Source organism: Neovison vison, chromosome 3, assembly GCF_020171115.1.
Source record: "Neovison vison isolate M4711 chromosome 3, ASM_NN_V1, whole genome shotgun sequence".
NCBI lineage: Eukaryota > Metazoa > Chordata > Mammalia > Carnivora > Mustelidae > Neogale > Neogale vison.
In genome coordinates, this window is record NC_058093.1 from 98,090,609 (window position 1) to 98,113,315 (window position 22,707).

Below are 22,707 nucleotides of genomic sequence, written 5' to 3' on the forward strand. Positions count from 1 at the left end.
CTTAATTTAGATCCCTTTTGATATTAGTTTGACATCAATTGGTTAATATAGTTTTTCCATTAAAAACTAGTTTTCATGCAAACGTAACAGTTTAATTTTGTTGCTGATACATGTTTGGTTTATGGACCTCTGAAGAAGAAAAAAAAAAATCACTTGCCAGTTTTAGATTCCCAATAGGTAGCAAGAGAATTAGAATGGTTATTCTGGGTCTCTGTATAATCTTAAAATGTTTCCATATACATTAGATGTTGATTGGTGAACACATGGCAATAGCTGTGGATGTCTGGACACCAATTAGTAAGCAAATCTAAGCACATCCTGAAGTTCTGAATTGAGTTCTTACTACCATGCTTTATGTTTGTATCACTAAATCAAATGTACTTGTCTTTTCTAATAGTCGAATTCAAAACCTCCGCTGTGGCTTGTTTGCCAGAGTCCACATTTCTTGAATGAGTTCATATATATTTTTTCATCAATATCCAAAAATATTAAGTCCCTATGACCTTGTCTACTGGCCTCTGTTCATTTCTGAGTAACTTTTAGATCCTTGTATTGCCTAAGAGTATTAGTGTTTTTCCCATGGTTCTTTGATCATAAAATATTTAATAAGAGTATTATAACTTGGACACATTTTGGGAAATCTTTTGAAAGGGACACGTATAGTGAATACCTTTCTGTATATTATCCCGTATCTCTTCAACATTAAGTCAATGTAGAATTACCTCTGGAGGAGTTGATGCCCCATGTCACTTACTCAGCAGGACTTTCACAGATGCTTAGAGCATATGTGGGAGGCACATCTCTTGTTAGAACAGATGTGTCACTTGACACATGACCATGCATGGTGGCACTGTAGCTTCCACACCGTGTAAACAAAATTCTTCTTTCTTTTCCAAATTCCTTGAAATTTATGTAACTGACCTTGCCTGTCATAGACTAATGTAGTTAGAAGCATCAAACCTACTTAGATCTAGGATAGAAGTATTTATTGACATTCTGTATTTGAAATCCAGTGTTAATATCTTAGTTTTAACCCCTGAGGTTTTGGTGCCCTACAGATCAAGTCATCTGTTTAAAATCAGAGTAGGTGGTAGGATTAAAAAATAATGTTTTGGGGAGATGTCTGACATAGTGTTATCTGCACTCCAGATGATATATTTGATTAATCTTTCAGTTCTTACATTAAAATGAATTAAAGTTTGATCTACTCAAACATATATTTTTCAGCTTTTTAAAAGAAATCTATAACTACAATATTTATTTAATATGTGAGTATTATTAAAAACTAAATATTTTGTAGAATTTATCAAAAGTAACTAAACTACATTAGATGATATAAGTTAATGTGATTCTAGTTATCCATGTCTCATTTTTATTTGGGACTTTCAAGTTTTTATAGTGCTTTACCATACATTGTTTTGCTCATTCCTCACAGTGATCCTATAAAATTGGCTTGGGCAGTTTTACTCTCCCTGATATACAGAGGAAGCTAGCTTAAAACAGTTAGGTTTTAAGTGGCTTGTCCAAAACCACTTGAGTAGCAAATGCAATCTAAACCAGAAGCTGGTAGCATTCACAATTCTCTATTTAAATATTTTCCATTCTTTTATTTAGACTTAATTCACTTCTTTCTCCACATTGTGGACAATGATCTTTGCAAAATCTTAACCAGATCCTATCAATCACTTAATGAAACCTTTGCAATGAGTTACTGTCTTATTTAAGATGTAACTGTACATCCTTTTTTTTTTTTTTTTCCCAATTTATTTATTTTCAGAAAAACAGTATTCATTATTTTTTCACCACACCCAGTGCTCCATGCAAGCTGTGCCCTCTATAATACCCACCACCTGGTACCCCAACCTCCCACCCCCCCGCCACTTCAAACCCCTCAGACTGTTTTTCAGAGTCCATAGTCTCTCATGGTTCACCTCCCCTTCCAATTTACCCAAATTCCCTACTACTCTCTAACGCCCCTTGTCCTCCATGCTATTGGTTATGCTCCACAAATGAGTGAAACCATATGATAATTGACTCTCTCTGCTTGACTGATTTCACTCAGCATAATCTCTTCCAGTCCCGTCCATGTTGCTACAAAAGTTGGATATTCGTCCTTTCTGATGTTTATAGCAGCAATGGCCACAGTCGCCAAACTATGGAAAGAACCAAGATGCCCTTCAACGGATGAATGGATAAGGAAGATGTGGTCCATATACACTATGGAGTATTATGCCTCCATCAGAAAGGACGAATATCCAACTGTACATCCTTAATACGACCTTCATGCTCCCCTGGTCTGTGCTTTGTTCTTTCTACCTGTATCATACGCCACTCCCATCCCCTTGTTCTAAGCATCCCCCAGCCTCCAGGCACCCTCAGCTGCTCCTGTTTCTTCCTGTGTGTGACTCAAGACTTTCCTTTTGCTAATCACTCCACCTAGTGTCATCACAGAGGTCTTATTTTAAATGTTAATTTCTCAGAGAAGCCTTCACTTAAAGGACCAAACAAAATTAGTTTCTCTTGCTATCAGCTTTCAGCAGACCCTTAATTATTCACTGATACATTTATCTGTGTGATAATTCATTTAGCACCTGCCCTCTTCACTGTGTGTTAGTCAGCTACTGTCATAAACCATGTCTATTTGACTCCTTGCTGGTCTCCTGCTTTGGTCCAGTGTGTGGCACATAGTAGCTCCTCAGTAAACATTTGTGGTCTGAGTGGAATGAATAAATCCATGTGGATATGTACATAGCTCTTTTTCCAAACTCTTTTTCATATTTATAGGAATATATAGGTTTTTCTCCATTTCCCAGGAACATGCAGATAAAAATTGCTTTTTGATACTTAAAACAATTTAAACAAGTCTTAGAAAATTATCAGGAAAGATGTTTAAGACAATGAAATGGATTACCCAGGGAAATTGTGGAGTTTCCTTTCCCAGAGTTTAATCAGAGGATAGTAATTAAGTCTAAGGAAGTTTAAGGTCTGTGTTAAGGCTCTGACATAGAGGCAAGATCATTGGATAGAACAAAGACTTGGACGTAATATACCTTTCTTTTTCTTTTTCTGTGTTTGATTCTTTGTCAAGGGCCCAACTCATTTCTTGTGCCCAAACAGGAAAAGAACTTGGAAACTTAACTCATTCAGATTTCTTTTTCTCTATTGTGGTGTACAGTCAGCTCCACTATAATGCAACCTCTGCATTCCTAAAAATCATTGCACAGGGCTTGTTGGAAAAATGGAAGTAGGGACATGAGAATCAAAAACTTGGTCAGTAACACATTTAAAAAAAATCCAGGAACCTAATAAAAATATCAGCTAAGTTTTAGTTGTGTTAAGTGGTTAAGAAATACACAAATAATATAATAAATATGGCACTTCTCCTTGAGAAAGACAGGCAGCTGGCTTGTGGAGGGGGTCATTGGAAGGGCTGCGGCTTGTGAGTTACTGCCAAGTGGCAGAAGGAAGGCTGCCTGAAATCAGAGGGCAAATTGTGTCACCAGATATAGGTGGGGTGGCTCTTAAGAGGCACAGTAACTGAAAGCATTGGCCCATCCATCTTAAATGAGTGTGATTTGTGTATTTCTGTGCTAGGTCCAATGGGTGCAGTTTTCTGTGTTCACTTCATGTTCCTCATGAATGAAATCAGGCATAAGCGAGTGTGAGATTTAGGTTATGCTCACATTGGTCCCTGACACAGCCATTGCCCTAAAGCAAATCTATGCTCTTAAAGTAAGTGTTAGGAGGCTAGTCCACACGGAGATGCAGGAAGATCCTAAACTCATTTCCTCCAACAGACACACTAAATCTGCAACTACATATGGAAGGCTTCTCTCTGAAAACTCACGGCACCTCTCTCTGCCATGAGGAGAGAATAGGCCTGCATCAGGAGGGTTGGAGAAGGTGAGATGTGGTCTCACCACAGACTCACTGCCAGCTCAGCAACCCACAGTCAGGAGGGAATTCAAAAACCCAGAGCTTCTTGAGGAGTAAAGGGTCTGTAGATTATATCAGTCACACTTAAGACGAATATTTGAGAGATGAGCCACCAAGACATCTGCTTTGAAGATTCCCAGGGCTTGTGTCCATGAAGCCCAAAGGGCTGAGGTGAAATGAAAAACAGCTCTTAAAAGGCTCAAGTGCAGACTTGCTCCAGGGCCCAGCTCAGAAGTAGCAGTTTGGAAAAGCACACAGAGTATATGTGAAGAAGATTCATTTGCTCATCTTAGGCATCCTTTGGAGGGAGAGGTGCGTTTTGGCATTCTCTAGGGGTGGAGGTGCTGGAAGACTCCATCCATCCTTGTGCTCTGTCTCTGACTCACTAAAACCTGGGCTACCATGTTTTAATTTTTTTCCTTCAGAAGGTTATCATCTTCATGCCCTCTTTCTGCCAGGCTTCACTGACATTATTTTCTAGAAGGGAGATTTTACATATGTCTAATGTCCTGGCTTGTTTACATTTAATACTCCAGTTTTTTGTGACTACCAACAGGCGATCCACTGAGCTCATGGATCTTGAGGCCAAAGTGGCTTGTATTCCTGGATATCATAAGGAACTATTGGAAAGACAGTTCTTGACAGACTGCCATTGCCAGGGCAGTGTACAGATAGTAGACTGGAAACACCCCCTCACTCTGTGAGTAAATATTTTGCATGTCCAGGAGCTTTGGTCTAAGGGACAAGTTTCTGGTCTGCCACACTCCTAAAGGCCTATTGAAGTGCTCTCAGGAGGCACCTGGGTGGCTCAGTTGGTTAAGCGTTTGCCTTCAGCTTGGGCTCCCTGTTCAATGAGGAGGCTGCTTCTCCCTCTCCCTCTGCCCCTTCCCACCCCCCTGCTTGTGTGCTCCCTCCCTCTCTCTCTCATACTCTCTCTCAAATAAATAAGTAAAATCTATAAAAAAAAAAAAAATGAAGTGCTCTGAGGGCTTAAGTCCCCAGTCTGATGATGTGCCCAAGGGAGGGGTATGTGTAGGGTTAGAAAAGAATAAAATTGGGACCAGAACTCTGGGAAATGTTAGCTGGTAAAGACTGGAAACAGAAAAAGGAACCAGAAGACCTGGATACCAAAAACTGCAAGACATTAATGAAAGAAATTGAAGAAGACACAAATAAGTGGATAGACATTCCATGCTAATAGATTGGAAGAATTAATACTGTTAAAGTGTCCATACTACCCAAAGCAATACATAATTTCAGTGCAATTCCTATCAAAATTCCACTGACATTTTTCACAGAAATAGAAAAAAATCCCAAAATGTGTATGGGATCACAAAAATCTCTAGAAGCCGAAACAATCTTGAGAAAGAACAACAAAGATGGAGCCATCATACTCCCTAATTCAAACTAGATTACAAAGCTGTCATGTCAAAACAGTACTTTATTGGCATAAAAAACAAACACAAAATCAGTGAAACAGAAGAGAGACCCAGAAATAAACCCACTATTAATATAGTCAATTAATTTATGACAAAGGAGGCAAGAACACACAGTATGGAAAGGACAGTCTCTTTAATAAATGGTGTTGGGAACACCATACAGACACATGCAAAAGAATGAAACTAGACTACTATCTTACACCATATATAAAAATTAACTCAAAATGAATTAAAAATTTGAATGTAAGACCTGAAACCATAAAACCCCTGGAAAGAAAACTGGGCATTGGTCTTGGTGATAATATTTTGGATCTGACTCCAAAAACAAAAGTAAACAAGTGAGATCAAACTGAAATCAGCTTCTGCATAACAAAGGAAATCATCAACAAAATGAAAAGACAATGCATTGAATGTGAGAGCAATGCAATCACTGGATATATGATTAAGGAATTTACAAATCATATATCCAATCAGGGGTTAATATAAAAAATACAGACAGAACTACAATACAATAAACAAAAACAAAAAAACAAAGCAATCTGATTTAAAAATTGGCAGAAGGTCTGAATAGACATTTTCCAAAGGAAACATTCATGTGGCCAACAGATGCGTAAAAATATGTTCAATATGACCAATCATCAGGGAAATCATCAAAACCACCAAAAAGTGTCACCTCATATCTGTTAGAATGAATCAAAAAAAAAAAAAAAAGAAAGAAAGAAAGAAAAGAAAAAAGAAACAAAGAAATAGCAAGTGTTGGTGAGATTATCAAGAAAAGGGAACCCTTATGCATAGTTGGTATGAATGTGAATTGTGTAGCCACTATGTAAAACTGTATGGAAGGTCCCCGAAAAAGTAAAAATAGAAGTATTATATGATCCAGCAATCTATCTTCTGGGTATTTATCTGAAGAAAATGAAAACATTACTTCAAAAATATATATATATAGGCACCCTGTGTTTATTGCAGCATTATTTACAATAGCCAAGATATGGAAGCAACCTAAGTGTCCAGGATAGGTGGATGAAGAAGATATGTAGGTACACACACATGACACACACCCTCACATACAATAAACTACTACTCAGCCACATAAAAGAAGGGATTCTTGCCATTTGCAACAACATGATTAGTCCTTGAGGGCACTAAGCTAAGTAAAATAAGTCAGGCACAGAAAGAAGACAAATGCCGTATGCTCTCACTTATATATAGAATGGAAAAACAAAACAAACAACAGCAACAAAAACCAAACAGAGATCCAGAGAACAGATTGGTGGTTGTCAGAGGTTGAGAAGCAGTGGAGGGTGGGAAAAAGGGATGAAGGGGGTCAAAAAGTACAGACTTATAGTCATGAAATAAGTCACAAAGGTATAACGTACAGCACAGTGACTGTAGTTAATACTACTGTATTGCATATTTGAAAGTTGCTAAGTGAGTAAATCTTAGATTGTCTCATCACAAGAGAATAAAAAAAACTTTGTAATTATGTATTATGATAGATGATAACTAGGCTTCTTGTGGAGATTATATTTGCATTTGTGTATACAAATATTGAACCATTATGTTGTATACCTGAAACTAATATGTTATATGTCAAATATAAAAATAAATAAAGGATGGAAAGATTACAAAATAAATGTTAGAGCAGAACTGACTATCCTAAGAAGAAAAAAAGGTGGAGGTGGGCAGTGGGACTTGGGGTCAGAAAAATTTGTTTTTTGTCCCAGAGCTGTCATTTCTAACAGTGAAACCCTAAGCAAGCACTTCCCCTCTCTTTATACCATTTTATCGTATCTTTAAATGAAGTTGGTAACAACCAACGTTGCCACATTGTCCTGAGGGCTAGATGAAGCAATAAAGGTGAAACATTCCATAAACAGTAAAGTGATTTCCAACTCAAGATTTTTCACAAAAAACTTATTTCAGAGGGAGAGCTATCAACTAAAGAAGAACAAAGGGTTAGAAGTTCACCCACTCAGAACCAGCTTTTGTTGAGAAAACTGTGCAAACCCTCCTTTTGGATGAGAGTGAAGCCCATGACTCTGAAAGGAGGGGGTGCTTTATGCCTGGTGAAGTGTCTTGTGAACACGTGTCTCATGTCTTATAGACTCAACCCGGGGGGGGGGGGCAGTGTTTTTGTTCCTGGTGTAGCAGTTTGTGTACAATGGTAGGGGAAGCCAAGGAAGAAAAGGGGAAAAGGTGAACTTGCTAAAGGAAACAGAGAAATATAAATGTGGTCCCCACTGAGTTTAGAAAATTACTCTCAGAGCTTTCTTAAGATGGCTTCTTAAAGCCATCCCAGCCCAGGGACTCAGTGGAAGGAGCTGTCACAGAAATTTGCCTCATCAGGTCTACAACCCAGATTTCTGTGACATCGTTTTTTACTTACTGCTCTTCAGTACCCGGCAGCACCGTATAAACAAGACTCAGCTCTTCTGCACCTCTCACTCCCTTTCACTCTCCATGCTGTGAAAGATACAGAGCAAACCTGTAGGGAAAAAAATCAAAATTACAGACAGCTATTACCAAAAAAAAAAAAAAATCAGTCCATGTTTTTTACTTTTTTACCTTTTTTACTTCTTTTTTTACTTCTATCCATGTTTTATAATTTGAGTAAAAAAAATTTTTTTCCCTACATTTGGAAAGTAGATATGGCTTATTGTCAAGCTTTGATGGTTTAATTGAAGTACACACCATTTAAAGGGAATATATTTCAGTAAACAACTTTTGCCTCATTAGTCTTTGAATTCCCTGGAACTTTCTCTATATTGTAAGGGTATCATTTTACTTGTATTTGAAAAGGCATTAAAAAATTGAACAGAAAAGTTTATTCATATGGAAAATGTCTTCCCTTATTAGATTTTGGGGAATTCTTCAATATGACAGGGAGCAAATCTATGTGACATTCTTCATTTGTGAAGGAAAAATGGATTCTATCTTCCCTGCAAAACTTCACCTTTTTTCATATGCTGTGCTTTTTAACTATTTAACAGACACCATTTGTTTCGCTTGTTTTGGGAATCAAAGCAGTCTCCCAAATTCTATAATAAAGGTGACTTACCCATGTTCCTTCTAGTCCACTCCGTTTATACAGAGACGACTCTTGGTTATGTGTAGTAATGTAGTTAATGTTATTTTTGTCTTTTTATTGTGGCTAAATATATGTAATAAAATCTAAATAATAAAATAAAAATAAATAATAAAACAAATAATAAAATATATGTGCTATGAAATTTGCCATTCTATTTCTACAAAGGTTTGGCTTCAGTTAGCATGTTTCTCCTCCAAAATCATGTTTTTATTCTCTTCCAGAGCTGCTGGAACATGACAGAATAAAGATTTGATTTTGATTTTTCTTTTTCTGAATCTGATAGAGGCAATTGACTGTGTAGGGGTGGAAAATGGACCACCAAAGAGTTTGGGACAGAAGCTACAGGCCTGACTTAGCTAAAGGCCAGCTCCAGAATCAATAAGCAAATATACTTCTAGTACGTTAAATACAGAAAATACATATACACATAAGACAGATTCCTGATCTCAAACAGATGTTTATATAGGTGAAGAATCGTAATACATGCACACAAAAAATAATGATAGAAGAAAGTAAGAGTATATAGGACACAAGGAAGGGAGAGAACAATGAAATGAGGTGGAAAAGTTCTAGAGCAATGGCTCAAAGCCAAACCTGGCAGCGTCTCCAGACTTTAAGTAGATCTCAGAGAGCTTGTTAAGCAGGAGGAAGAGCATGGTCAAGGGCACACAGGCAGGGGAATACATAAGTATTTTTAGAGGATCTTGATTTATTTCCAAATTATGGTCTACTGTTTCCTTCATAATCCTCAGGAGAACTTCTCCCCCATGTGTTAGAGGTGGAGACAGTCCATCTCTCCTATCACTTGCGGTGAATGTGCCCTACGCGGTGGATAGCATTTCCTCCCAGGTAATCCATGGTTCAGAGTCATCATGGAGTCCTGGCTTCCCTTCTTCCCGTGTAAGAATGTGGGTCCCTCCTAGTCAGGTACTGAGTTGTTCTTTGGTTTTCATCACAGAACATCCATTCCACATGCAAAGTGCTTACATTAGTAGCAACCATAACCGTGATAGCATGACATGCCAAAAGAAGAAGTAGCAGAAGCAACAAAACAACAAAAAGACATTAGCATGGGAGAGTCCGTATTGTCAGGGGGATTCGAGTCTGCGTGCTTCTGAGCAGTTCCAGGAATGAGCTTTTGCTGAACCATCTATTCCGAGTCTTCCAGCCCTTCTTTTTACACTGATTCCCATTTGTGAATGAGCTGATTTTCTGCCATAATAAATAAAGTGGGTGGCTTAGCCTGTTTTTATCTGCGAAAACCTAACTGGATAAATAAAAACAAAACATTTAACCTTATTCTCATCAGCTCCATGGCCTAATGAAGTTGAAATTACAGGTCCTTGTACAAAAATCACTTACGTTCCTTTAAAAACATAGACAAGTGATTGAAGAGATGAAACGATTCTGAATAGGCACTAATGATCTTACTCATCATTGCTTGAGTTCTAATACATTTGGTAGTATTACTGGGTCATAGATCTTCATATCTGCACAAGAAGCCGCCTGGGTTAGTGAAAATTATTCAAGCAATAGAGACACATCCAGGATTGAAAACTGTTACCTTCTGGTTTTTATGACAAATTACTTAGATGCCTCTGATCCTTAGTTTTCTTGTCTGTAATGAGAGGTTAATAATAGAAGCTACTTCATGGGGTTGTAATGAGGATGGAATTAATTTATATCTAAAGTCCAAGTTTGCACTTAGTAACTGACAGCTATTACTAATTATTTTTTTTCTCGTAGTAATTAAGAAACACCTCCTTAAAAGTCATTCCCTTTGTGCCTTTTATAGCATGAGAAGCTGATGCATGAATTGGAAGAGGAGAGACACTTACGTCTTCAGAGTGAGAAGCGGTTGCAGGAGGTGACACTGGAGTCTGAGCGCAACAGAATTCAGATGCGTGGCCTCCAGCAGCAGTTCTCCAGGTATGGTTCTGAACTGCTTGATTCAGGAGGGGCATCCCTTCCTGCACCCAAAGCCCCCAGCTTGAATTTCATTGTGAAAGCATCTGTTGAATTTGAGGAGCTAATTTACCTAGGAGAAGCTTAGACCTTCTCCTCTGGCCACGCCATCATACGGCATCTGGGCCAGTTTGTTGAAAACTTGCTCTTTGCACCTAGCGGCATCTTGGCAATTTATTGGATCTGGTTATCTTTTCTTCCTTGATGGGTTTCCAAGGGGTTTTTCCAGGAGGATGTGGTAGCTGTGTGGTTTATAAGAATGTCCCTTGAAAGGGACAGCTGGGAGGATACAATGTTACCAGTCATCATAATTCTGTTTTAAGGAAGACAGAGGATGTGAATCTAATCATTCAGTAAGCTCTTACTCAGTACTTAAAGGAAACCTTTACCGATAGTTTAAAAAAAAATCAGAATCAATGAGTTTTTCCTTTAAAAAGACTTAACTTGAATTTGAAATTAGCATTCTGAAAAGTAGCTCTTAGATTTAATTCCCACACAGTCATACTCTTTCAGCTTCCAGTTACAGTTACTGTGGGGCCAGGTGAAGGTTCAACCTGTTATTTAACTATAACCTATTTATTTAACCTATCTGCGCTATTCCAGTCCTGGGACCAGATATGAGAATTCTGTGAAGGACAGTTTTTTCTTTCTTTCTTTCTTTTTTTCTTTCTTTCTTCCTTCCTTCCTTTCTTTCTTTCTTTCTTTCTTAAGATTTTATTTATTTTGACAGAGACATAGCGAGAGAGGGAGCACAAGCAGGGAGAGTGGGAGAGGGAGAAGCAGGCTTCCTACAAGCAGGGAGCCCAATGTGGAGCTTGAACCCAGGATCCTGGGATCATGACCTGAGCCGAAAGCAGATGCTTAATGACTGAGCCACCCAGGCGCACCAAGGACAATTTACTTTCATTTCTGTATTTCACTTCACCATTTCCCAAATCAGAAAATTAATTTTGGGCGTTTTTGATTTTTTCTTTCTCATGAGGTTGTCTCAGGCCGAATCAAGTTTGAGACGTTGCCCTAAATTTTTTTCTGAGCAATCTTTGTGGATCTTGACTTTAATTTACCATTGGGATTTGGATATAATCAATGATGGATAATATGGCTTCCTCATTATGAACCTTTTATAATGATAGCTTAAGTTTTGGATGTGTCACACAGAGAAACTGAAATTGAGCCTCCAGATGTCTTATCTCTTTGTGACTAATACCATCAGTGCATGTGACTTTGGTTTGGAGGCTTCTTGGAGGAACAGGGTAGAAAGGATGGATGATCCCCTGTGTTCAGACTCATAATTTAACGCCCTATTCCACTCTCTGAGCCCATAATACACAGGTGCTATAGAAATGCACCAATCAATACTTTAAACAAATGCAGGTCCTACCCTTCTCAGGCTATTACTTATACAACCTTGTACTCAATTTTTTATTTGGTTTGATGGTAACTCTCACTTTATGTCTCCCAACTTGAAATAATAGACCCCTCCCCTGACAAAGCCCTGCTTTGTCATACTTGCCATTTTAAGAATATAGCAAAGGAGGAGGTAGATCGCCCTACCCTTGTGTTATCTAATTGAGATGTCTCTGTATTCAAGCTATTGATTTACTGGGTGTGAGACACATGACACAGTAAATTATTTTCATATGATGCCAGGTCATCTGCTGTAAATCAAGGACACCCATACAGAGTTGTGTTGCATAAGAGTCAAGGCATCCTAGACTGAATGAGAAGATAATTATATGTAGAACAAATAGTAGTTGGTTTTATATACTGTGTTTCCGCCTACTATCATCAGTTTCCTTATGTAAAGCTTCGCTGGAACTGAAGAGTTCAAGTCCAGTTATAGCCAGACAACTAATGCAAATTAGCAAAGGTGGATGAAAAAGCATATATCACAGATAAGATAATTACACAAAGGGAGAGAGGGAAATAAATCAGTAGAGTCTTTTAATGATAGAGAACAAACTGAGGGTTGGCAGAGGGAGGTGGGTGAGGGGTGACCTAGATGGAGGATGGGTATTAAGGAGGGTACTTTTTGTGATGAACACTGGGCGTTGTATGTAAGTGATGAATTTCTGGATTCTACTCCAAAAACCAGTATTGCACTGTATGTTAACTAAATAAAATTAAAAAAAAAAAAAAAGAGCAAAGGGGGGAAAAGAAAGAGAGAGCAAACCAAGAAACAGACTCTAAATTCTAGAGAACAGGGGCACCTGGGTGGCTTAGTGTGTTAAAACCTCTGCCTTCAGCTCAGGTCATGGTCCCAGGGTCCTGGGATCAAGCCCCGCATAGCATCAGGCTTTCTGCTCAGCAGGGAGCCTGCTTCCTCCTCTCTGCCTGCCTCTCTGCCTACTTGTGATCTCTGTCTGTCAAATAAATAAGTAAAATATTTTTTAAAAATAAAATAAATAAATTACAGAGAACACACTGATGATTACCAGAAGGGAGGTGGGTGGGGGGATGGGTGAAATAGATGACGGGGATTAAGGAGGGCATCTGTTGTGAGGAGCTCTGGGTAATGTATGGAAGTGTGGAATCACTGTATTGTACACCTGAAACTAATACTACCCTGGATGCTAACTAACTGGAATTTAAATAAAAACTTTTAGAAGGAGATAATTACACAATAGTTTAAGTAGGCCCACTACACCATTTTTGATGGCCTTTTGCATTTTAAGCTTTGGTTTGTAAGATACTTTTAGTTCTGTTTATTTAAACAATCCTGTTACTATAAGTCTTTATAGAATTCTCCTAATTATAGAACATGTATATAGCTCATCACCCTTGGACATGGTCCTCCTCTAAATGCTCACATAAGCAATTTCCATATTCCAAATAATTGGACTGAATTTAAAAGGTTTACCTTCATAATTTTCTCCTTTTCCCTGGGTCAACAAATTCCTTTTGTACATGATGCTCCCTGACATGTAGGGTTGCTTTGAGTATTGTTTATGGAATGAGTTTACTTTGAAAACTAATGCTAGTAGCCCACGTTTTCAAAGGACGTGAAGTGGATTACAATAAAAGGTAGCTTCACAACACAACTAATAAAATGAAAAATAGAAAACAAAAGCCACGAAAGGGTAGTATGGCAAGTAATCATACTTACACGGCCTGTCATGTTTTCTGAGAGTGAGCATGTGACTTCGTTCTAAGATTCCTGGCAGAGGAGATTAAAAGGAACGTACAAGAGCCTATGTAATTGTTATCTCCTAGACAAAGGCTACTACTCCTCAGGGAGAGAAACGTTGTCTCTGGTAACAAACTCTTTCTAGAGCGCATCCATTGACCCCTTCAGAGATGGCCTTGAATGATATCAATGACAATCGTCCAAAATGGCATAAAGTAGCATTAATTCATAGGTAATGGTACTTCTACACGGTCATGTACATCTACAAAGTTAGGGGATTTCTGAATGTCACAGTGTTGGTCTGATGAACCTGGAGCACAGAGGCATGAGATGCTGAGGCATAGACAGAGCTGTAAGAAATATTTTCCTCATGTACTTGATGGTGGTGTTGCCATGCAGGCATCTAAATGGGAGTGAAGGAGATTCTGGAGTCTCAGGTCCAGGGAAGAGGTAAGATTTGGAGGGGAAAGTGGATAAGAGAGTTAGAAATGGGAACAATTAAGTGTATGTGCAAAGTAGAGTTCAGGTGTCAGAATGAGTGCTGCAAGGAAAATTGGTCCAAGGCTTGATTTTATGCAGTTTCAGTGACGTGACATGCTTGGTGGCTTAAGGCATCGGGCAAACTTGAACATTGTGATTATCTGTGGTGATGAGTAAGGGGGTCACTTAGGTGATAAAAATCTATAAAAATGTTTGAGTGAGTAGTTCTCTTTTATGTCACCACCAAACCTTCATTTATAATCTCCCTTTCCCTCTTAACCTCTGATTAGGGTGTAATGATCAGCAGTGGTTCAAAATTTGGGCAAAAGAGAGAGAGAGATGTGACCAGAGATTACATCATCAGCTCTAAGCTTATAAATCAGAAATTGCCTGCACTGAGGGGGATTCAGGCAGCCATAACAAGCCCAATTCAGACCATTTACAAACTTCCATCTAAATACAGTGAAGAGAAAAGATACTTTCAAATGAAGCCTTCCCCATACACGAAGGAGCATTTCAGTAGGGTGGTACTGGGAGGCAAGCAAAAGTGTCAGTAGGGTTTCTTTGTCTTGATATTTTTTGATACAAATCGAAGTTGCTTTCCAGGTGTCATAATGATATTTTAACCTGTTGTCTGAGTGGCTGGGCATAGTTTATGTGGGAATAGCTTTGTGCCCCACCCTTGTATGATTCTGTCTCTCTGCTCCCTTTAACTGTTCATTTGAACTATGCATGTCTAACCAGCCAAGGTTAATGATGTGAGTGTGGCTATGTCACTGCCTTCTGTTCTATGTAAAGATGAGTGTTGGCACCCCCAATGTCATTACTTTGAGTGAATGAGGTTGTTTGTGCATCAGTTAGATTCACCTAGACAAGTAGTTCAGGAACACTCTCTCCAACCAGGTGGGCTCTATTGAGGTAGAATAACAATGATTAAGAAAAGGGGCATCTGGGTGGCTCAGTTGGTTAAGCTTCCGCCATCAGCTCAGGTCATGATCTCAGAGTCCTAGGATCAAGTTCTCCTTCGGGCTTCTTGCTCATCAGGGAGCCTGATTCTCCCTCTGCCTGCTGCTCCCCCATGCTTGTGCAGTCTTCCTCTCTCTCTCTGTCAAACAAATAAATAAAATATTTTTAAAAAACAAAACAAAACAATGGGGGACCGTGGGTGGGTCAGTGGGTTAAGGCCTCTGCCTTCAGCTCGGGTCATGATCCCAGGGTCCTGGGATCGAGCCCCGCATCAGACTCTGTGCTCAGCAGGGAGCCTGCTTCCTCCTCTCTCTCTTTCTGCCTGCCTCTCTGCCTGTTTGTGATCTCTGTCAAAATAAATAAATAAAATCTTCTAAAAAATGATTAAGAAGAACCAGTTTTGTGAAGAAATAAGCAGTACAGACTACTTATTTAATGGAAATCATGCATAATGTGCACCTGTATTTGAGTTGATTCCTTTGGAAACAGTCTAGTCAATGTGTAGATTATTGCCGAAAGGTGCTGTTCTTTTCAGACAAACATTTTTATTGTGTGTAAGTTAAGACAGAATACAGTGTGTGTCCTCAAAAAATGTAGACCCCAGATAGAGAAGACTTAGGTACATATAAGAACCAAAAAACCTACATTTATAGCTTATTTGTAAATAAAGGGAACTTTTGTTCAAATTCAGGACAGTTGGCCTTCATATTTGTTAATGGCATCTTATCACGCAAAGACATGAATCAAGCCAGATGAAATTAGCCCTAATTTTATAGTGCTACTAGCTATCATATTGTACATATTTATCATATGACAGCTCTATGCTACAGTATGTTTGAAGCTTTAAATTAGTAGATGCACCACCTAGAAGACATAAGTTATAAACTATCTACTCTTAGAGAATGGTATCACGCCCAAAGCATCATCAAAAATCAATTAATATTTCTCTGCGGCCTTGAAATGTTCCCTGTGTGTGTGTGTGTGTGTGTATGTGTGTGTGTGTGTGTATTTACACGATGCACTGTTGAAACAAGTTAGCTTTGTTGCCCATAATAGACCAGGATAGTTAAAAATCACCCAATTGGAGGGCAAGTTTCCCCCTCTACGACTCCAGGATTTCTCTGCACCTGTTTTGACCTTCTCTCTCTACACAGTTATCTGCTGCCTTGAAGCTATTTCTTTGCTTTCTGTAACTGGGATTTCTCCTATCACAGTTGATTGCTATGCCTAAGTGCAGTCGGCTGCACGCTGAACTTCCAGGAGACGTAAATGGAGATGGTTTTACTGCTTAACGCGTTCACTGGTTGCTGTTCACATTATCAGCTCTCAGAGACTTTATGGAAGCCTAGGGTTCATTTTCTGCTGCCCATTTGGAAGCTGTAGGCACCTGGCATAGAAGTGTGTGTTGAAGAGGATAATACGCTCTTAAATGTTCTACCCACGTATTCCCTTCTGCCTCTGTGTCTGTTGCATACGTTAGAAGAACATTTTCTCTACATCTTTAGATGTAGAACTTTTCTCATATCCCCATACATTTCTTATACCACAACCAATAACATTTGTCATGATACACATTCAGTAAAATACACATTAGTAGAAGTAAAACATAACAAGATGAGAAAAGCTGTCTATTGACCTTTGGACAATCAGCAGCACAGAGCCCTTTGCTCCCCTTCTGCATTTTTTCCCATCTCAGACCTTCGTCAACTTTAACCTCTCCCAGGGACTGGCTCTCCTGAGTGCCTTGGTCCTCCTGATGAATACAGAGGACAATTTTCTATTGATTTAAGAGTTACTTATTTCCGCAGTATCAGCAATATTTCTAGATGAGACTTTTCATAAAAGTGGAAGCCTCTCATCTCCTTTGAGAAAACCTAGCAGAAGTTTAAAATGGCAAAGCAGCATTGGTGAAATGATAAATTTTCTTCAAATCACACAGATGGGGAAAAGAAAAAGATTTTAAATAGCATGTTTTAAATGCCTAGTTCACATAGCATGGATCATGTTTTGATGTCAGAAGTTTATATCTTAGTGATCTAGTGTGTAACGGCTTGCTTAAGCAAAGCAGAGGGAAGCTAAAACCAACTTTAAGGGAATGGGGTCGGGGGGGGAAATGGACGCCATTTTCAGCTCCCTGAGCAACTGATAAGTTAATGCTAAAATTGCTTAGTTCCTTTGTATTTCTGTTTCTGCTTAAGATATGATGACATTGTCATAAGTTTCCTAAATTCTTGACGGAGCTATATGTTGTTGAGTAGAAAATATAGAAATTATATTGCCATTATTGATCCCTGGTGGAGAAAACCGTATTAACAGAGTATAGTTCCAATTCTATTTCAAGAAACACCATCCTGTTTAACGGGGCTTCCTGGGACCTGGTTCTAGCTCTACTTCTAACTAGCTTCATAACTTCAGTAAAGTAATTTGACCTTTTTAGATCTCAGTGTGCTTGATTGTAACATAAAGGAGCAGAATTGCTTACAGTTTTATAATGCTTCTTACGGTTTTTAAAAGGCAGTGTGTTTAAACTGAAATGCATTACTTGAGTGAAGTTATAATTAAACTGTTGTAACCAGGCCATCTTGAATTTCAAACAACCAGGGTTTCGTGTAGGGGATGTGGAGTGAACGGTCTTACGCTCCACACTGTGATCACGGTGAAGCTCTGTGGGGTTGGGCTCTCGCCATGTCTATTTTGGTTACTTGACGCTGGAGAAGTCAAGATTAGAAAAGTGCCGAGCCCAGATGAAATATTTCTGTTGAGGACAGGCAAAATTGAATACTGAGGAACTTGACTCGCAAAGGAAGCTACACTCCTCTGCAGTGGACATAAACATTATTGCTCTTGGCTCTGATGTTGTCCACTTTATGATTTATTTGAGCTAGTTTGGGAAAAAGCCTCAACAGAGAGAACTTTATGACATCCAGAATTGTTTTCACTTTTAAACAATTTCTCTAAAGAAACAGCCATCAGTAAAAACAAAAAATGGACAACAAAACAAAACAAAAACAGTGATTTGGTCTCCTTATAAACATTTTTTTTAAATTACCCATTATAGTCTTACTATGTTCCTCACCCCATCACAACATACTTTTTTTTCTTTTAAGAAAATAAATACAGGATATAGAATCCATTTTATTTTAAAATTGGAAACTAAATTCATTTTATTCTTAATGATTAATATTTTTGGTCAGTTTGCAGAAAATCCTTTTTTTTAGGTGTACGTTTTGTTCAGTTTTGACAAGCATATATCATCGTGTAACCAAGTCAAAATTTAGAATATTTTCCTGCCCCTGAAAAGTTCCCTGATTTCCCTTTGTTGTCAGTTCTAACTTTATATCCTAAGCCCCTGGCAATGACTGATCTGATTTCTCTCCCTATAGTTTTGCCTTTTCCAGAAAATCATATAATTTTGAAGTTTGAAAGTATTTCACTTTCTGTGCCTGGTTTCTTTCATTCAGTGTCTCTTTTGAGAGGCATCCTTGCTGCCGCATGTGTCCGTAGGTAGTTCATTCGCTTTTATTGCTCAGTAATATCCCATTGTATAAAAGTACCTGTTTGTTTACTCATTCAGCTACTTGTGGCTTTCTTCCAGTTTGGGGTGACTTTAACATTGCTATAAACTTGTGACTTTTGTGCTCTAGTTTCAGTGTTTTCATTTCTCTTGGGTAGATAACCAGGAATGGGACTACAGAGTCATGTAAAAGCACATGTTTAACTTCATAAGAAACCGCGACTTTTTCGAAGTAGCCGCACCATTTTGCATTCTCACTAATAGTGTGTGGGAGTTATTCCATGTTAATAAATGCTTCTTGAAAAACAAAACACAGATATGGAAAACCACACACACCTACAAAAATAACTGGCTTAATGAATTATTCTAAGGTAACCAACATCACAAAGAAACTCTTCCTGCTACCCAGAATGCCTCCGGAGGCCTCCTCCATTCTCAACCTTCATCGTCCCCCAACAAGTAACTAATATCCTACGTTCATAGCTCCTTGTGTTTTTAATAGTGTTATCACTTACTGTACATTGCCAGACACTTTAGTTTAGCCTTTGCTGTTTATTATAAAACTGGTTATGTATTTTAGGTTTCTTTTAACGACTAGGTTACCTTCTGTCGCTTGCTTTTCTTTCAAAATACCTATTGAAGAACTTAGAAAATTTGACCTACAGAATTTCTCAGTTTAAATTTGTTGTTTACTATTCTTGGAGCAGTTCACCATGCTTCTCTGTTCTTCATATTTTCTGCAAATTGGCATCTGTTTCCATACCCTGCTCTTAATAATGATCTAAATAAAGAGATCAAGGTGGTTGTTACCTAAGGGGTGAAGAACTTTTCTCATATCCCCATACATTTCTTATACCACAACCAATAACATTTGTCATGATACACATTCAGTAAATATTTGCTGGTTGAAGAATGAGTGAGTGAATGAATGAATGAATGAATGAATATGAGAATGAATGAATATCTTCACTGCAACAAGAAGGTGCAGCCAGCATTGTACTATGAAACACTTAGGTTAAACAAGGAAGAATTTTAAAGATAGTGTGTTTATGATAGAAACTGGCTTCCAAGAGAGGTTGTAAAGAGTGGCCATTCCTGTGAATCTTTTAAAATTTTGATAATAGTCATCATTCTTAGAGTTATAAACCATGATGGCCTGGGAGGATGAAGACCCAATTTCCCATTTCTGGGCTTCTATGATGGAGTACTCACCTATAAAAGATGAGTTGCCTTTTTTTTTTTTTTTCAGAATATTCTTTGCAGAATTCCTATCTGCAGGGCACTAAATGGAATTTGGTGCATTAAAAGTTTACTTCCCATAGGGTAAAGTTTACTTTCAGAGAGTGTTTTATGACCTTCAGATAACATTTATATGAGTGCTTCTATGGTGGCATATGGGGCAAATGCAATGCAGCAGTCTGAGGGGAAGGCTTATTTTCTGATCACCTTTTCAGTCTATAGGCAGTGCCTTTAATGAACTGTATCTGTGCAGAGTGTCTCTGAATGTTGGTTGTAAATACTTGAAACTATTCTTTGGGTTCCTTTGTGTAATTTGTGAAGAATTATTCAGTGAAGATGGTTCTTGTTTATAAATGTCTACATCTGCTGTTAATGAACAGCCTGGAGCTTTTAGGAATGCTTCCCCAAGAATAAAGCAAGGAATTAGCTCTGCTGCAGTTACAGGCTCCTGACAAAAGAAATGTGTTGTGGTTTTCATTAAATTGTGTTTCAGAATTTTTTGCACATTTCCTCTGACCAAAGGTTTTCACCTATCATTTGGAGGAGTAGCAAGTGACAGGATATATTTTCACAAAATGCAAAGATGAGTTTCTTTTGCTATATTTAGTCTCTATAACATTCAAGCTGTTATATCTTATAATAAGCATTTTTCTTATTATTGATTACAACATGCACAAAAATGATCACGTTTTACACTTCTTTATTTTGCAGTGTTTCCAAAACTGTTCCTTACATTATGTCATTCAGTTTTCACTCTAGCCTTTGTGGGGTAAGCAAAGCATATTGTGATATCATAATTTTAATAAAAATCACTATTGAACCTTACAGAAATTAAAGTTACTTCCTCGTGGTCCTGTGGCTAGGTGGAGTCCCAATCTAGACCACGGGACTTCTGGTGTCTGGTCAGATCCTGTCTATTCCCTCATTAATTCATTTTTGTAGTTTATGATCACTGAGAAAATGAAGGTTCAAATGATATTAGAAGCAATTGTATTATATTAGATTTCAGCCTTGATCGTAAGTTTAGACATTCTGCCACTGACAGCACTTCTTAAACGTGATCACCTCTTGACGGAGGTTGCACCTATGAGGAACTTGGGCCAAAGTGATAAATGAAATTATATCATGTCACAGGGAGAACTTTGTAGCCACTCTTTTCCCATTTCAGAATTCAAAAGAAATTTCAGTAGTTATCTCTCTTTAGTGCCATGGCTGTTTTATTGCCTCTATTTTCTTAGTATATTTTTACATTGTATTATCAAACCAGCTGGACTGGTGATTAAATTGGTACTTCCAGACATCTAGACTGCCACCAAAATACAATTATATTTATTTATTTATTTAAAGATTTTATTTATTTATTTGACAGAGAGAGAGAGATCACAAGTAGGCAGAGAGGCAGGCAGAGAGAGAGAGAGGAAGGGAAGCAGGCTCCCTGTTGAGGAGAGAGCCCAATGCGGGGCTCGATCCCAGGACTCTGGGATCATGACCTGAGCCGAAGGCAGAGGCTTTAACCCACGGAGCCACCCAGGCACCCCTACAATTATATTTATTATCTGAACTGTGTGGTCATTGAATTTAGCTGAAATGACCCATATTTTCCCTTTGCTGTGGGCTTGGACAGTATGGATTTAGCTAATAAAACCCAGTTCCAGATTCACGTTCTTGCTGGTGTTTTTGAAAAACATTCCACTTTCCTCAATTACTATACAGACTGTGTATACATAAGTGTATTTTTTTCTTGTTAGTGGTTTTGGATTTCAATATGATATATTCCCTCAGTAGGCTGTGAAGTTTTTATTGCTCTTGCCTGATATATACTAGGTGCTCAGTAAATGATGAAATAATAAATATTTCCAATTGGCCATGTTGCTGTATTAAGAATCATTTATTGAACCCCTGCTCTAGATGACATTTGCCTATTCTGGTATATCCTATATACCTTAATAATTTTCAGATTCCTAAATTATTTTATTTTTATTCAGTTTTTAAATTTCCCACTCAGTATCATCACACAATGAGTAAGATTTTGCAGGAACTACTAAGATTGAAGTTCGACAATTAAAACAAAAAAAGTGACAAAATTGGTTTGATGGTGCTAAGCAAGGTGGAGGGACACAAAATAAGTGAGTCATTTCCCCTGTCCCTAAGGAGCTTATGATAAAGAAAGAGTCACACTTGGGAAACACACACACACACACACACACACACTAATGTTAGATGAAATCACATCTTTGCTGCAAGAAAGGAAGAAAAAAAAATGACCGAAGAAAAACTCTGTGAGCCAGAAAGGGATTTATTTGAGATGGCTATTGAAGCATGTGTAGGTGAAGGAGGATTTAATACAGAACTGAAGGAGGGCATTTTAGGTTAAGAGAACAGAACACAAAGATAGGTCTAAAGGTGTGAGTATTCATGATGGGTTTCAGAAGCTGCTAACAGTTGTGTACGGCTCACGCTCAGTTCCTCTAAGGCCCTTATCTGCACACTGGCTGTTTGAATTCAGGCCTTCATCGTCCCTTTGCATCTTGGGTAGTGAAAGACTGCCTGGCCTACTTTTGCAGGTTGATCTTATGAATATCTCAATCACGCAAGTCAATCTTACTTTGAACCCTTTCCTGAAGCCCAGCGGTCACCTTTGATGTCGGAAAACACTCTAAGAATTGATTTCTATTCCCTCAGCAATTCACACGATTGTCAAGAGATTCCCCAGTGAAGTAGTAATATATTTAGTATACTTCCAATATGCATGACACATAGAACGCTCACAAGTCTTTTGCCTTTTCAGAAACAATCACCAAATACACACTATGCTATCAGGAAATAACCTACAGGTCTTTGTAATAGATTTGAGTGGCTTCAAAATTCTACAGACGCAGACTTCCTAAGCAGTCTCTCTTGGGTAAAGAATTGAATAGCAGAGTAGTAAGGCTATAGTTACTGCGTCAAT

At 38.3% G+C, this 22,707-nt stretch overlaps 1 protein-coding gene across 1 annotated transcript in view; it reads left to right on the forward strand.

Moving 5' to 3' along the window:
* NCKAP5 (NCK associated protein 5) overlaps positions 1-22,707 on the forward strand; it is a 962,745-nt gene that overhangs the window by 512,718 nt on the left and 427,320 nt on the right. Inside the window, 1 exon segment of the mRNA XM_044242595.1 lies at positions 10,262-10,395. Coding sequence (XP_044098530.1) covers positions 10,262-10,395 — 134 coding nt within the window.